The 16,029-nt window shown below is 46.7% G+C and overlaps 2 protein-coding genes and 1 long non-coding RNA gene across 12 annotated transcripts in view; 1 reads left to right on the top strand and 2 right to left on the bottom strand.

The window, feature by feature from the left end:
- Positions 1–95: 95 nt before the first annotated feature.
- On the top strand, positions 96–14,942 carry LOC103793200 (uncharacterized). The gene is made up of 3 exons (XR_013535812.1): positions 96–784; positions 9,896–10,183; positions 13,865–14,942. It is a non-coding gene; the product is annotated as an uncharacterized LOC103793200 (long non-coding RNA).
- Positions 5,420–11,805, bottom strand: RSKR (ribosomal protein S6 kinase related). 7 transcript variants are annotated; one of them, XM_008997198.5, is made up of 12 exons: positions 11,707–11,805; positions 11,060–11,308; positions 10,870–10,965; positions 10,699–10,767; positions 10,247–10,316; positions 9,892–9,996; positions 9,674–9,714; positions 9,405–9,432; positions 9,203–9,292; positions 9,029–9,117; positions 8,791–8,901; positions 5,420–8,340 (listed from the first exon to the last, which is right to left on the bottom strand). In XM_008997198.5, exons 1-12 carry the CDS (start codon positions 11,761–11,763, stop codon positions 8,119–8,121), a joined length of 1,227 nt encoding a protein of 408 aa, XP_008995446.1. In that variant the 5' UTR covers positions 11,764–11,805; the 3' UTR covers positions 5,420–8,118. The 7 variants fall into 7 exon arrangements, with proteins under 7 accessions (XP_008995446.1, XP_002748292.2, XP_008995447.1 ...); XM_002748246.7 differs by having other exon boundaries at positions 10,882–10,965; XM_008997199.5 differs by having other exon boundaries at positions 11,060–11,305.
- The window catches only part of BLTP2 (bridge-like lipid transfer protein family member 2), a 33,174-nt gene continuing 29,197 nt past the window's right edge, over positions 12,053–16,029 (bottom strand). For all 4 annotated transcript variants that reach the window (XM_078373964.1, XM_054256171.2, XM_054256169.2 and 1 more), the window contains exons 33-39: positions 14,795–14,885; positions 14,461–14,567; positions 14,190–14,325; positions 13,954–14,084; positions 13,676–13,777; positions 13,242–13,376; positions 12,053–12,823 (exon numbers count right to left, since the gene is read on the bottom strand). In XM_078373964.1, coding sequence (XP_078230090.1) covers positions 12,641–12,823; positions 13,242–13,376; positions 13,676–13,777; positions 13,954–14,084; positions 14,190–14,325; positions 14,461–14,567; positions 14,795–14,885 — 885 coding nt within the window. In that variant the 3' untranslated portion in view covers positions 12,053–12,640. The remainder of the gene's footprint in view (positions 12,824–13,241; positions 13,377–13,675; positions 13,778–13,953; positions 14,085–14,189; positions 14,326–14,460; positions 14,568–14,794; positions 14,886–16,029) is intronic.

The raw sequence follows: 16,029 nt of genomic DNA, 5'->3' as shown, positions 1-16,029 counted from the left end.
GGCTGCTCCAGGCCGGCGCTTCCGCTCGGGGCCGAAGCCCGCGGGTAGGTGGGCGTGGCAGTGTTGGTCACGCCCCCTATCCCGCCTGCCCCTGCGTAGTCTCGCGCTCTCCGCTGACCAAGTCCTCACCGCAGGCATCGGCGATAGGGCTGGAGGCGAGGCTGGCTCAGGACAGGGCTTGTGTCCTCACATCGGAGAAGACCCCACAGATTGCTAGAGAGTCAAGGAGTCCATCCCTCCTGCTTCCAGTGGACCCCCTCACATCCATGGTGTTCACATCCAAGTTGTCTCTGTGGATGAAGCCTTTCCTCAGGTCTCCCTCAGTCCCCTCCCGCCGCAGCCTTGACGGGAAAGAGCCGGCCAGGGAGTCTAGTAGCCGAAGCGGGTCCGAGCGACTTCCCTAGGCTTGGTGGGACCGCGTCCGGAACGGCCTGGGCTATAATGGTCTAGAAAAGCCTCCAGAGTTTCTGGGCTTTTCCTTGGACTTGCTCAGGCCCGCTATCAGTTCACTGGGATAACAGCCTACATGTATTGAACTTTGAGTGTGTGGCTGGCGCAGTGCCAAATGCCGTGTAGTAGCTCACTTAATCCGCATAAAGACCTTCGTAGTGAGAAGTACTAAAAATATCCCCATTTGAGACAGCAGGGAGCTGAGTCAGAGAGAGCGTGTGTAATTTGCCCAGCGTCCCACAGATAGTAAATGGCAGAGCCGAGCTCCTTCCCTGCCCCGCCAGCGCCTGCCTTCCGCCTCTCGGATCTCCTGTGTTCAGGAAACCTGTTGAAGGTAGGACTGCTAAATGGTAAGTATTCAGAGTGAGCCGTTTGCGATGGTGTGTGTTCCTTTGCACACTCACGGCGCCCTATTTACACTCTACAAGTCTTAATACATTGGGGGAAAGCAGCAATCGAAAGAGGAAAGAACTATGATGTTAGAAACTGAAACGTCCCTGGGGACGGGCTCCTCTAGTACTGTGTTATCCAATACCTAAGCCCTAACCATAGTGGCTTTTGAGGACTTCAAATGTGACTAGTCCCAGTGGGAATGTGCTATAAAGGTAAAACACTTTACACACTGGATTTCAAACACGTCATATGAAAAAAGGAATGCAAAATATAGCAGGGTGCGGTGGCTCATGCCTGAAATCCCAGCACCGGGAAGACAGAGGCAGGAGGATGCTTTGAGCCCAGGAGTTCGACACCTCCCTAGGCAATATAGTGAGACCTTATCTACAAAAACAAACAAAAAAGTTAAGGCCAGGCGCGGTGGCTCACGCCTATAATCCCACACTTTGGGAGGCCGGCAGATCACCTGAGGTCAGGAGTTAGAGACCAGCCTGGCCAACATGATGAAACCCCCTAACAAAAATTAGCTCGGTGTGGTGGGCGCCTGTAATCCCAGCTACTAGGGAGGCTGAGGCAAGGAGAATCTCTTGAACCCAGGAGGCAGAGGTTGCAGTGAGCCGTGATCGTGCGACTACATTCCAGCCTGGGTCACAGAGCTAGACTCTGTCTCAAAAAAAAAAAAAAAAAAAATTTTTTTTTTAAGCCTGCAGTGGTGGCAAACGCCTACCATAATCCCAGCTTGGGAGGATCGCTTCAGCCTAGTTCAAGGCTGCTGAGCTATGTTCATCCCACTGCACTCTAGCCTGGGCAACAAAGCAAGACCGTGTCATCAAAAAAAAAAAAAAAAAATACTGTTTACAGGGTGGCCAAGGCAGGTGGATCACCTGAGGTTGAGAGTTCAAGACCAGCCTGACCAACATGGAGAAACCCCGTCTCTACTAAAAATACAAAATTAGCCGGGCATGGTGGTGCATGCCTGAAATCCCAGCTACTTGGGAAGCTGAAGCAGGAAAATTGCTTGAACCCAGGAGGCGGAGGTTGCAGTGAGCCAAGATCTCACCATTGCACTTCAGCCTGGGCAAAAAGAGCAAAACAACATCTCAAAAAAGAAATAAATACTGTTTACATATTGAAATTATATTTTAGCAATATTGGGTTAAATAAAATACATTAAAATTAATTTTTTTTGAGAGGGAGTTTCGCTGTTGTTACCCAGACTGGAGTGCAATGGCGCGATCTTGGCTCACCGCAACCTCCGCCTCCTGGGTTCAAGCAATTCTCCTGCCTCAGCCTCCCGAGTAGCTGGGACTACAGGCGCGCACCACCATGCCCAGCTAATTTTTGTATTTTTAGTAGAGACGGGGCTTCACCATGTTGACTAGGATGGTCTCGATCTCTTGACCTCGTGATCCACCCGCCTTGGCCTCCCAAAGTGCTGTAATTATAGGCGTGAGCCACCGCACCCGGCCAAAAAATAATTTTTTTATTTTTGAGAAAGGGTCTTGCTTTATCACCCAGGCAGGAGTGCAGTGGCGCCACCATGGCTCCATGCAGCCTTGAAGTCCTAGGCTCAAGCAGTCCTTCTGCTGGGACTACAGGCGTGCCACCACACCTGGCTAATTTTTTTTATAAAGACAGTCTCTTGCCGTATTGCCCAGGCTGGTATTAAATTCCTAGGCTCAAGTGATCCTCCCACCTCAGCCTCCCAAAGTGCTGGAAGTACAGTCATGAGCCACCACACACAGCCTTTTGAAACTTTTTAAATCTAATATATAAAACTTTTTTTTTGAGATGGAGTCTTGGTCTGTCACCAGGCTGGAGTGCGGTAGGGCAATCTCAGCTGACTGCAACCTCCACTTCCTGGGTTCAAGCAATTCTTCCACCTCAGCCTCCTGAGTAGCTGGGACCAGAGGCATGTGCCACCATGCCTGGCTATTTTTTGTATTTTTAGTAGAGACGGGGTTTCACCATGTTGCCCATGATAGTCTCGATCTCTTGACCTCATGATCTGCCCACCTTGGCCTCCCAAAGTGCTGGGATTACAGGTGTGAGCCACCGTGCCTGGCCTATATATTTTTAAATAGGGTCTGGCTCTGTTACCCAGTACAGTAGCATGATCTCAGCTCACTACAACCTCTGCCTCCCAGGCCCAAGTGATTCTTGTGCCTCAGCCTCCTGAGTAGCTGGGATTACAGGCCCACACCACTATGCCCAGCTAATTTTTGTACTTTTAGTAGAAACAGGATTACGTCTCATCATGTTATCCAGGCTGGTCTCCAACTTCGGTCTTAAGTGATCCTCCTGCCTTGGCCTCCCAAAGTGCTGAGATTACAAGCATGAACCACCACACCCTGCCTAAGGAAATTTTTTTTTTTTTTTTGATATGGAGTCTCACTATCACCCAGGCTGGAGTGCAATGGCATGGTCTCGGCTAACTGCAACATCTGCCTCCCAGGTTCGAGCAGTTCTCCCACCTCAGCCTCCCTAGTAGCTGGGACTACAGGTGCATGCCACCACAACCAGCTAATTTTTGTATTTTTAGTAGAGACGGGGTTTCACTGTGTTGACCAGGCTTGTCTTGAACTCCTTACCTCGTGATCTGCCCACCTCGGCCTCCCAAAGTGCTGGGATTATAGGCATGAGCTACTGTGCACAGCTGGAATTTTTTTGTGTGTGGGTATATAGTAGATATGTATATTAAAATTAAGTGAATTTAATGTGAATAAGTAAAAGGTATAAGTCAGTGATTCTGAATGGAGGTGGAGGGACTAGGAGGAGTGAATGCCTTCCAGAGATAATCACATCAGAATTGGAGGAAAGCAGCAGTGCTTTTTTTTGAGACAGAGTTTCACTTTTGTTGCCCAGGCTGGAGTGCAATGGCTCGATCTCGGCTCACCACAGCTTCTACCTCCTGGGTTCAAGTGATTCTCCTGCCTCAGCCTCCCAAGTAGCTGGGACTACAGGCGCCCGCCCACCACACTCGGCTAATTTTTGTATTTTTAGTAGAGATGGGGTTTTCACTATGTTGGCCAGGCTGGTCCTGAACTCCTGACCTCGTGACCCACCCACCTCGGCCTCCAAAAGTGTTGGTATTATAGGCGTGAGCCACCGCACCTGGCCTGGCAATGCTTTTTTAAATTATACTAATTATACTTTCTGAAACTTTTTCTTTTCTTTTTTTCTTACTCGCTCTGTCACCCAGACTGGAGTGCAGTGGCCAAATCATAGCTTCAGGTTATGATTTGGGCATAACCTAAAGCTTCTGGGCTCAAGCAATCCTCCCACCTTAGCCTACTGAGTAGCTGGGTGGTACAGGACCACCACACCTGGCTAATTTTTAAAAATATTTTTATAGAGATGAGGTCTCACTGTGTTGCCTAGGCTGGCCTGGAAGTCCTGGACTGAAGTGATCCTCCCACCTCAGCCTCCCAAAGTGCTGGGATTACAGGTGTGAAGCACTATGCTCAGCCAAAATTTTGATTTTCTGTTACCCCCTCCACTGCACCCTGAGAATCACTGCTGTGGTAGACTACTGAAGAGTATGTTGAAAATGTTCTCATTTGGTAAGAAATAATTCAAACTACACTCACATGATTATGATCTCTAAACTAATATGACCTAGGAAAGAGATTTTAGTTACATTATGTTTAACCATTTCTTAAGGACCTTAACCCATTGTGCTGCTGTGATCACAAAAGCCATATAATGTTGGGTGACCCAAACATTAATTAACACGGTATTATAAAATCCTCTGCATCTGCCCTTTGAAAAAGCATCACAGGGCTGGGAGCATTGGCTCACGCCTGTAATCCCACCAATTGGGGAGGCCGAGGCAGGTGGATCACCTGAGGTCAGGATTTGAGACCAGCCTGGTCAACATGGTGACACCCCATCTCTACTAAAAATACAAAAATTAGCCAGGCGTGGTGGCAAGCACCTGTAATCCCAGCAACTTGGGAGGCTGAGGCAGGAGAGTCACTTGAACCCAGGATGCAGAGGTTGCAGTAAGCTGAGATCACACCACTGCGCTCCAGTGTGGGTGACAAGGCGAAACTCAGTCTCAAAAAGAAAAAGCATCACAGGCCAGGCGCAGTGGCTCACACCTAAAATCCTAGCACTTTGAGAGGCCAAGGCAAGCGGATCACTGAAGCTCAGGAGTTCAAGATCACCTTGGGCAACATGGCGAATTTCCATCTCTTAAAGAAAAGGAACAGGGAAGGGGAAGGGGAAAGAAAAGAAACTATATGAATAAATTGTCTTATTTATTTATGTAAATAAATTTCAGCATCACAGAAATCCCAACCCATCCCCTATAGTTAAGAACCAGTGGTTATTTTACCTTCATTTTACACACCAGGAAACTAAGATCCAGAGAGGTTAAAATAACTTATTAAAGACAATTAGATAGTTATTAATGGATTCAGGCATCAGGTCTCCTAAATTCCAATCGAATGCTCTTAACTACTATTTTAGAAACCATTAATTCCTATCTTTCGTGTTCAGAGTTTTTATCCAGTATGCAGTTCTGGTCATTACAACTTTAAAAAAGTAATGTAAATGTCTAAAGAGAAACAAATGAGATAAAAGTATATTGTCGTATTTATTTATATCCCAACCTTATTACAAAAAGGCTTACAAAGATGCAGATATTATAATAGGTATTATTACTGCATATAGATGCAGTAATATAAATGGATTAAAACTTAGAAAAATGAGAATAAGGAAAAGACAGGTAGAAAAGACAGAACCAAAAACATGACTAGCATACAAAATACATAAACATTTGCTGAAGGTAGGCCACAAACTGGGCTCTAAATGGTCTAGTCTCAGTACAAACAGAAAAATACAATCAGTTGGATATTTAGTGTCCTTAAGGTTAAAAACAAACAGCAATTCAGGAAAAGCATAACTGGGTCCAGAGAAAATTTCTCCTATGCATTCTTAAGTAGAAAGTTATGAACTGTTATGATAAACACCCTTTACAGTATCCATAGCAATTTATTTTATTTAATTTTTTTCCTGAGACAGGATCTCACTCTGTTGCTCAGGGTGGATGCAGTGGCACAATCTTGACCCACTGCAACTGCTGCCTTCCGGTTTCAAGCAATTCTTCTCCCTCAGCCTCCTGAGTGGCTGGGACTACAGCGTGCATAACCATGACTGGCTAATTTTTGTATTTTTTTGTTAAAGACGGGGTTTCACCATGTTGGCCAGGCTGGTCTCAAACTCCTGACCTTAGGGTATCTGCCACCTCAGCCTCCCAAAGTGCTGGGATTACATGTGTGAGCCACCACACCCAGCCAGCAATAAAATTTCATAGAGCAATTAAATTTTCTTTTTTTTTTTGGAGACAGACTCTGGCTCTTGTTACCCAGGCTGGAGTGCAATGGCGCCATCTCAGCTCACTGCAACCTCTGCCTCCTGAGTTCAAGCAATTCTCCTGCCTCAGCCTCCCGATAGCTGGGACTACAGGCACGTGCCACCATGCCCAGCTAACTCTTGTATTTTTAGTAGAGATGGGGTTTCACCATGTTGACCAAGATGGTCTCGACCTCTTGACCTCGTGATCCACCCGCCTCGGCCTCCCAAAGTGCTGGGATTATAGGCGTGAGCCAAAACTGTATACAAATTTAAAACCCAGATGCTTTTCCTTAATAAAGGAAAAGGTTATTGAGATATATGGCACAGTTTTGGCTCACTGCAACCTTGGCCTCCTGGCTTCAAGCAATTCTCCTGCCTGAGCCTCCCAAGTAGCTGGGACTACACATGTGCGACAACACATCCAGCTAATTTTTGTATTTTTTAGTAGAGACAAGGTTTTACCATGTTGGCCAAGCTGGTCTCGAACTCCTGACCTCAACTGATCTGCCCACCTCAGCCTCCTCCTAAATCTTCAGGTTGCTGCATGACTCTTAATTTCTTGGTTTGCCCATCAGAAACGAAATCCTGGGCTGACTAGGAGAAATTATCAGTTTAATAATCTTATGCTTTTCAAAAGAGGTTTTATTTTGGACAACTGTTCTAATTATAGACCTAGAGAAGTCATTTAACCCACCAAATTTCAGTTTACATTTTCTTCTTCACTAGCTTATTTGATTCACCTTTCAATTTTTCTTTTTGAGACGGAGTTTCGCTCATTACCCAGGCTAAAGTGCAATGGCGCAATCTCGGCTCACCGCAACCTCCGCCTCCTGGGTTCAGGCAATTCTCCTGCCTCAGCCTCCTGAGTAGCTGGGATTACAGGCATGCGCCACCATGCCCAGCTAATTTTTTGTATTTTAGTAGAGACGTGGTTTCACCATGTTGACCAGGATGGTCTCGATCTCTTGACCTCGTGACCCACCGCCTTGGCCTCCCAAAATGCTGGGATTACAGGCGTGAGCCACTGTGCCCGGCCCAGATTATATTTTTTAACTGCATATTTAGGGGTTGAAATGCCAGCTTTCGAAACTTTTGAAAAATTCACAGGCTGGGTGTGGTGGCTCACAACTGTGAAGTTTGCAGTGAGCAGAGATCATACCACTGCACTCCAACCTGGGTGACAGAGTAAGACCCTATTTCAAAAAAAAAAAAAAAAGGCCAGGCGCAGTGGCTCACACCTGTAATCCCAGCACTTTGGGATGCCAAGGCAGGCGGATCACTTAAGGTCAGGAGTTCGAGACCAACTTGGCCAACATAGTGAAACTCTGTCTCTACCAAAAAACATAAAAATTAGCTGGGTGTGGTGGCACACACCTGTAATCCCAGCTACTCTGGAGGCTGAGGCATGAAAATCATTTGAACCCAGGAGGCAGAGGTTGCAGTGAGTCAAGATCACACCAATGCACTCCCGCCTGGTCAACAGAGTGAGACTCTATCTCAAAAAAAAAAAAAATTCATATTGCCTCTGACAAGCCTATTAAACACATGAATAGCACCCTGGGAGCCCAGGAAGTATTATTATTGCTCAAGAAAGGAAACATGGCAGAGAAACAAGTGGAAGCAGCTCTGGCTGACAGCCTAAGGGTAGGAGCACTACAGAAGTAAAGAAAAGGAAAAGGTCACCACCCTGATCTGAGATGTTGAATTGAAAGATAGGTTGTATGATGGGGAAGGAATAGGGCCAGTTTGGCTGCCAGTAGCAGAATGTCCAAGATTGGAACTCTAGTCTAGGAGAACAGAACAGTGAGAGATTACAAAATAAAAACAAGCTGGATTATCAAGGTGGTCATACTGAGTCTACAGGGATAGAGATCTTCAGGCTTCCAGCCAGGCTCCAATTTACAGTAGAGAGGCTCAAGCAGGGATAGGGTAGAACAGGAAGGACTCCAGATCACAGTCGAAGTCATCAAAGGGCATGGTCTCCGCTGAACTGGGCAGGGTAGCTTGTGTCTCCATGACAAAGTTCACTGGGTGCTTCTGTAGGAGCTCTGGGTCAAAGGCCACACCCCGAAAGAAAGGGTGGACCTGGAAGTGATGCAGATAACGCAGACGATAGAGGGGGTTCTGGCCTAAGAGCTAAAGGGAAATAGAGCATGATAGATGAGTGACTAGGGTAGGGAAGGCCTGAACAGAAAGGATGAAAAAGAAGAAAGAAGTTGATAGAGCTGTGGAGGGTAGAAATAAGAACCCTAAAGAGTAGATGATTTGTGAAAGAGGGAGAAAGAGAGGCTACTTTGGGGAAAAGGTGGGAATAATGGAGCTGTATTTGTGAGTGTTCAGATGGTAAGAGTGTACAATGCTCCACTCTCTCAGAAGGGACCTCTGTTCTGGATGGGGAGGAGATTGGGGGGACCAGGAACTCAGGAATGTGACTCAGTACAGCTTAGATGGCAAGTAGTTAGGTAGTAAAGTTGGAGCACCCCCGCTAAAAAATGGAGCAGAATGGGGAAACATCACTTTAATGAAGGCAGGAGAGCATGAATGAATGGTTTGATAGCCAAGAAGGAAAGTAGTGCTCATTCTTACCTCATGGAGCAGGAGTGAGAGGCCCTGGTTAAGAGAAGCTGGGATCTCATAGTCACTATGGGTCACACTTGCCAACATGGCCACATGATCTGTCTCTGCAGCCACTGGAAACTGAGTTAAGAGGTAGGGAGCAGGGGTGGGGGAAGGGATAGTAGGAATAAGACAAGATTTCTTAAGGTCTTCCTTCTTCCCACCACAAGGCACAGCTCTTCTCTGCCCAAAACTACTATTCTCTCACCTTTCCAGTTGCCAAAGAGAAAAGCAAGACACCCAGTGACCACCAATCAGCAGCATGGTTGTAAGGTCCTCCACTTAGGACCTCTGGGGCTACAGATTTCAAAGATACTCGTCACTGACATCCTTTAGCTATCCTCCTGCCCAGTGCTTACCCATCAGCTTTAACCTCTCTCACCCATATACTGAAGAGTGCCACAGATAGTGTAGGCTCGAGCTCCCTGGGGCAGGTAGCGGGACAGACCAAAGTCTGTCAGTTTCAGATGACCTATTAAAGAAGGTAAGGCAACTGCACCACTGTTCCACCCCTTATTGGCCATGATTTATTCCCAAACCAAAGCACCTCTCATCCTGGGGCTAGGGAAGAAAAAAAGACTTACCTCGTTCATCTAGAAGAATATTCTCCATCTGAAAGATTACAGGTGAGAAATTATTCTTCCTCTTCAACTCTTTTGTCATGTATACACCCCAGGTGAAGGTGATGCCCTACTCAGCACTCAAATCTATATCCAGAGAGCCCTTGCCCAAATCCTTGGCACCCATGGGGGCCCCAAGGTCTACTGTCCTCAGCAACCCAACTGATTTCTTGGACTTGTTGGAACTTCTGAGACTCTTTCTCAGACAAAGGGAAAAAAGCACTTAACTCTACCTTCACATCTCGATGCATAATGCCCAAGTCATGGAGATAACCTGTGGATAGCAAGCATAGGGCGTGCTGCAGCGTTTCTGTCCTTTCTTGTTTCCCTAGTAGCCCTCACCCCATCCTTATCTTATTCTTTGACCTCCAGAATTAATATTAATTCTTTACTCTCTTTCTTCCCAACATAAATCTTCCCTCCCCATTTCCTTTACCACTGTTTCACTTACACAGCACCAGGACCAACTCGGCAGCAAAGAGTCGGATGGAAGCCTCAGGAAAGCAGCCAACAGCCGACCAAAGGGAGTACAGATCTGTGCTGCAGTAGCTACACACTGCAAAGCCAGTTTGGAGCTACATACATTGCCAGAAATCTAGGCAGTGTTTGGGAGCTGCAATGCCTGAGCTCAAGGCATTGTAGGCCTCCTGCCCAAACTGATACCACCTGCTGTTCCCCCTCCCTTTGGGACAGAGAAGTGTCATGAGAAAGGGGACAGAACAAAGGCAGAACAAACCAAAGAGGTAATCTCAGGTGGGGAGTATGGTAGAAGGACCCTGGGGGATGAGGAGAGTCCAATCACTCACTAATGAAAAGGTGCCATTTTCCCTGCCAGCTGTCCCTCAAGCTGTGTACAAAAGGATGGTTGATCTGTCGCTAGGGACAAAGAAAACAGGAAGTTAGGGAGGAATAGCGTCATTGAGAATAAAGGCAGCCAAGAAATCATTACCCAGATGTGCAGAGGGAGAATTGCTGCCTCACTTTTCAGTTCAGAGGAACTCAGTAATTGGGACTGACTGCCTGGTAATCCTCAAACCAGCAAATACTAAGGAATACACTGGGACATGAATTAAGAGATTTCCCTGGTAGGCATGGAAAAACTGTTGACAGCTGATAGCTACTCTTCCCAGGACCTACTTTAAACTAGGTTGAAGTAGATGGAGGAGGCAGAACCAGGAAAAGAAGGTGGGCAAGAAAGGTACTTTCCCTACCAATGGCCTAGCTCTTTCAACAATCCTTTCCATGACTAGGTGCATACCTGGATGCTAACCTCCTCTTTGCACTGCCTCACGGTGTCCCTCTGTAGCACCTTTACCTTGGGCACCACCTATAGGAGAGTAGTGATGAATAGAGAATAGAGCTATTGAATTGTTTATTCCTCCCAACCTGTCTGGAATCCACATTGGAAACAGACAAGAGAATGTGGTACCTGAGCCCCTACCTTCACTGCAAATACAGCTTTCTGGGTACAATCTACCACCTTGAGGACAGTTCCAAAGGAGCCTTTAGCCACAAGGCCTAAAATCTGTACAGAGAAATGGAGAACAGGGCAATTGAGACTGGTCATTTCTAATTCCTCCCAAAGACTGAGACCCCACTCAGGGATTCCACTGACTTACCTTTAGCTGCTGCTGCTCCCTAATGGGCCTAACAGGAAACTCTGGTAGAAAGAGGTTGATGAACTGAGGCACTGGCCACTCAGGCAGAGGCTTCTCTACCAGCAGTGAGGCTGGCCTTAGCGACTCCCGGAACAGACAGTGATGCCCCTGTAGTTTCCACAGTTCTTCCAGATCTGACCTGATGGTTCCCATACCTGACCAGAGGGTCTTCCAGCCTTGGGCCCAGGGACCCCAGATATGGCCATCCTGCTGAGAACCAAGGGAGCCACTCTAAACTTTCCGCTCCTGAGGCATAGCTGGTTCCACCCATCTTACTAGGCACTCCCTCCCCTTAAGTCTCCACCCCTAGAGGTACATTTTTCAACATGAAGGAAAATTCGTCACCTTTGCTTTATGCTAAGCCCTGGATTTTCTGGACACAATTCAAATCCTCTAGGAAAATAATTGGTGGACATTTTCACCACAATGCATTATTAACACAGCTTGAACCTTAGTATTGAGCTGTGATGCTTTCATAGTATAGCCTCCCTGCCCCACCCCCACATCCAGTAATCACTGCCATGCTCCTAACCAAAAACTTCCCAGGCCTCAAGAGCCCATGTCTCCCTCTCCTCCCCTCAGTAGGCTGCCAGAGCCCCATAGCCTACCTTGTGAGAAGCAGCCACCCGGGTGTGTTGACCCTGCCGACAGCTCACTGCTCCCATCCCCAGCCTCTGCCTCCTCTCTCCTGCTAAATCTGCTGTCCCAGTTACATAAGCAATTCCTCTCCCTGATACTGCATGACACAAGCCCCGCCTCTTCCAATGTGCAGAAACCCATCAGCATGGGGGCAGAGTCACACTAGTACTAGATATTTTTGTGATAAAGCTTCAGGGTAGAGGAGGGAAGAGGCCACCCTCAGAATGGCAGCTGCTGGATGTCTTGGGTTGACAACAGAGGGATACACAGACTGAACACATGCACTCAACACACACAAAAAAAACGAGCATCAAATTTAAACTTTTTTTTTTTCTCTTTAAATCTTTTTGCCATTCTCCAGGGCATATCTCAGGGGGAAAAGTGGGGTACCCATGGCCAGCCCTGGCTCCTATTGCCATCCTCCCAAGTGAACTTAGCACGGAGATTGGGAAGGAGTTGATTGCCCCTTCCCCCAGAACACTAATACCTCTTTCATACATGGCAGTGGAGTGAGGATCAGCCCCTTCCCCTCAGTTTCCTGGCACAGAGGGAGGACAGTTACACTTAGAAATATAATATATATATGTATATATGTCTATAAAAATGTATCACACTTGATCAGGACTATCGCCCCCCACCCTTTCACTTGACCCCAAGGGAATCGGGTCCAGGGGTCTTGCTCTCTTGTTGCCTCTCTGGCCCTGAGCCTGATCAGCGTGAGATGGAACTCAGCATTATTGTCCACTATGCCCTGCAGGGAATAGGCCAGCTGCTGAAGAGCAATGCCTATAGGCTCTGACACCAACAAATCCTGGTAGATAAAGGGAAGCCCCTCCCACTCCACAAGTCCCTGGAGCATGAGCCAGAGTCAGATCCTGTACTGCAGCCACTCAAATCGCCAAATCATTTGCGCCTGCCAAAGATCGACTTCTTGCCAGGGTTCCTGTCGCCCACACTTAAACCAATGAGGAGCCGGGCTTTCTCCTCTTCTTCCTGCTGTTGCATGTTCAGGTCCGATTTAGTTTCTAGCTTTCCCCGGACTTCAGAGCCTGTTGCAGGCTTCAGCCTTAGCTTCTCTTTGATTACCTGGCAGATTGGAGAGGAGTAAAAGGAAAGGTAAATATTAGTGGGCAGACAGAATAAATCAAAATGAACCAAGTCAACAAAGATTTATTGAACACATCCAAGGCACAACGCAGCAATGTGCATGATAAAACGGTCTCTGCTTTCAAGAAGCTTACAGTCTAATTATAACTCCTTCTAAACTTTAGGTTGTGTTAGCTCTCAGTTCTCTAAAATCAATGGTGATATATCAAATACTCAGTAAATATTGAATATAATCATCTGAGTGAGGTCATGGAGAGGGCAAGCATAGAAGCCACATTTCATGCACCTGCCCCTTCCCAAGGATATTCGTTCATGTATACTAAAATGAAATGTGCCTGAAAAGAGGATCTACCTGCCAGCCCCATTAACCAAACAGCCACGAGCCCTTGCGGGATACCTGGGCAACCAGGGCTTTGCGGCTGTCCCTTTTGACAGCCATGGCAAAGTCAAGCCATGTCCATGTGTTGTTATGGTACTCCAGACAGGGCAGCACCAGGTTAAGGTCACCCCAGTCCACACTGTTCTTCTCACCCTGTAAGAGGCGGCAGAGGAGAAAGAAAAAAAGAGGGGGAGAAAAATACATCAGCTGCCATTTTGAGTCCAAGCCAGCCACCTGAGTGCAAGTCCTACAATAATAACCTACAGATACCGATTTCCCCTTACCTCAGCCTGGTAATGGTGCTGACTCCTGAGAGGAGCAGAGGAACAGTAGATTTATCACCCACAGCTTAGCATCACAAACAACCTGGCTATGTCGCTGTCTAGAATCTCTGATGATCTTATCTGGTTCCCTTCCCACCCTGTTCTACAAAGTGCTTGAGAGGTGCAAACCTTGTAGCTGACACACAGTGGAACCTGTGGAATCTTTATGTAGATGAAGGAGTTGTTCATGGCAGCTCGCTCTTTCATCTTGTCAATATCATCCACAGGGTGCTAAGAAAGGTGGGCAAGGAGTGTGACCCCTGAATCCATCAGAAGAAACTCAGGACCCCAAACATCTCCCTCTTCTTTTATCCTTAGAGTGGACTCAAAACCAAAGAAATGCCCAGCCACGCCAAACAGGACCTCAGGACTCTCCCATTTTTCTGTCATTGGGGCATGTTTGGTACCTCTGGTGATTTGCGAAATGACCTTCTGACCCCAGAACTCCGAGTCAAACCCTGCGCCACACCCTTCCCGGGGCCCAATGGTACTGCATCATCTGTTGCGATCAGCTGCCGAGGCTTTACCACTGGTATTCCTATGAAAAAGCAAGTGCACCAGTTGTCATCCATCCTCATTCTTAAGTCTCAGCTGTCTTTGAGGCTGCTACTCTATTCTGGCACTCCGTCATAAAAGTTCTCACCAGTAGTCACCAGTTTGGACTTATCCTCTTCATCACCAACTTCATCATCTTCCACACTTCGGCCAGGAAAGAAAAAGCCCATCATTCTATGAAAGAACTGGTGTGTCAGCTGGATGGTGAGAGGGACCACATTTACCTAAAGAGGAAAAAGATTCAAGAAGCAATTAAGCTCAGACACCATCATCAGTTTACCTACGCCTGATATTGTGTAACACACAGCTGGCTTTTGAATATCCTTTGTTCCCATGTCCCTAAGGGACTGCTTACTAACCTCAAAATGCTCCTTAACAGAGATACCCCCAACAGGGGGCCGGACTTTGCTGAAGAGGCGGAGAGCTAGCTGTCGCCCAGACTGGCAGGAGCTCTGGGGCCGCAGTACTACCTGTAGGATACAGAGTAAATAACAGCCCCCAACCCAATGTCCTTCCTGCCATAAAGCAACCCATAAACCCTCTGCAGAATGAGAGGAGAAGTTGCTAAGCTGGGCAAGCCTTCACCCTCTCAGATCACCACATTGTTTTCCATAGTGGATTCATATTAAAGAGCCATTATAAATGCCCTGTGCTAAAAATATGCAAATGGACTAGGAATGGAGGAAAAAGGACTTGCCTTATAGACAGCATTGGGGAGGAGGTTGTTCATAGTGAACCAGCCCAACTCCAGAAGATGTTCTGCTGTGTCATCAGACTTATTCACCTATAAAGACAGATTATGACCCATCTACTATAATAAACCTTTCTCAGAAGTCTACTAGACAACTGCTATATATCCAGTTTGTTTTCAGGCTCTACGTATGCCTAATCCCAACCTTGCTATCTATCTTCTTCAATCTTATACAATCAATACTCTTTAATCCAGCATTTCTCATGGGTACCATTATCCAGGACACTAAATGTTGGTAGTACTATCTAGCCATAGTGACATTAAAAAATTGTCTAACTCATTTCCAAATGTCCCTTGTAGGAGAAAGTAATAAATAATATCCTCTTCTTCATGTCAATGGCAGGAAAGCTGAATGTCAGTATTAGAATATTCTATTCTAGCCAGGCACGGTGGTTCACACTTGTAATCCCAGCACTTTGGGAGGCTGAGGTGGGTGGATCACGAGGTCAGGACCAGCCTGACCAACATGGTAAAACCCCATCTCTACTACAAATACAAAAATTAGCTGGGCGTGGTGGCATGTGCCTGTAAATCGCTGCTACTCAGGAGGCTGAGCCAGGACAATCACTTGAACCCAGGAGGCAGAGGGTGCAGTGAGCCAAGACTGTGCCACTGCACTCCAGCCTGGGCAACAGAGCAAGACTCCGTCTCAAAAAATAAACATAAAAAAAAAAAAGAAGACTCAATTCCAGGCTGGACATGAAATATTATTTGCCTCTGGGCCACATTTCTAGGGATAATCTTATTCAATGAGAAAAGCATTTGATCAAACTCATCTGTAATGTATCTTTTTTTTTTTAAATTTGAGACAGGGTCTCATTCTATTGCCCAGGCTGATATTCAGTGGCACAATCTCAGCTCTGCAACATCCACCTCCTGGGTTCAAGCCATTCTCCTGCCTCAGCCTCCTGAGTAGCTGGGCTTACAGGCACACACCATCACACCCAGCTAACTTTTGTAATTTTTTTGTTTTTGGAGATGGAGTCTAATTCTGTCATCTGGAATGGAGTGCAGTGGTGGCACAATCTCAGCTCACTGCAACCTCCGTCTCCTGGGTTCAAGTGATTCTCTTGCCTTAGCCTCCCAAATAGCTGGGACCACAGACGTGTACCACCACACCTGGCTAATTTTTGTATTCTTTCTTTTTTTGTTTTTTAAGACAGGGTTTCACCATGTT

This window comes from Callithrix jacchus, chromosome 5 (genome assembly GCF_049354715.1).
Source record: "Callithrix jacchus isolate 240 chromosome 5, calJac240_pri, whole genome shotgun sequence".
Lineage (NCBI taxonomy): Eukaryota > Metazoa > Chordata > Mammalia > Primates > Cebidae > Callithrix > Callithrix jacchus.
This window is presented reverse-complemented; position numbering and strand designations above follow the sequence as displayed.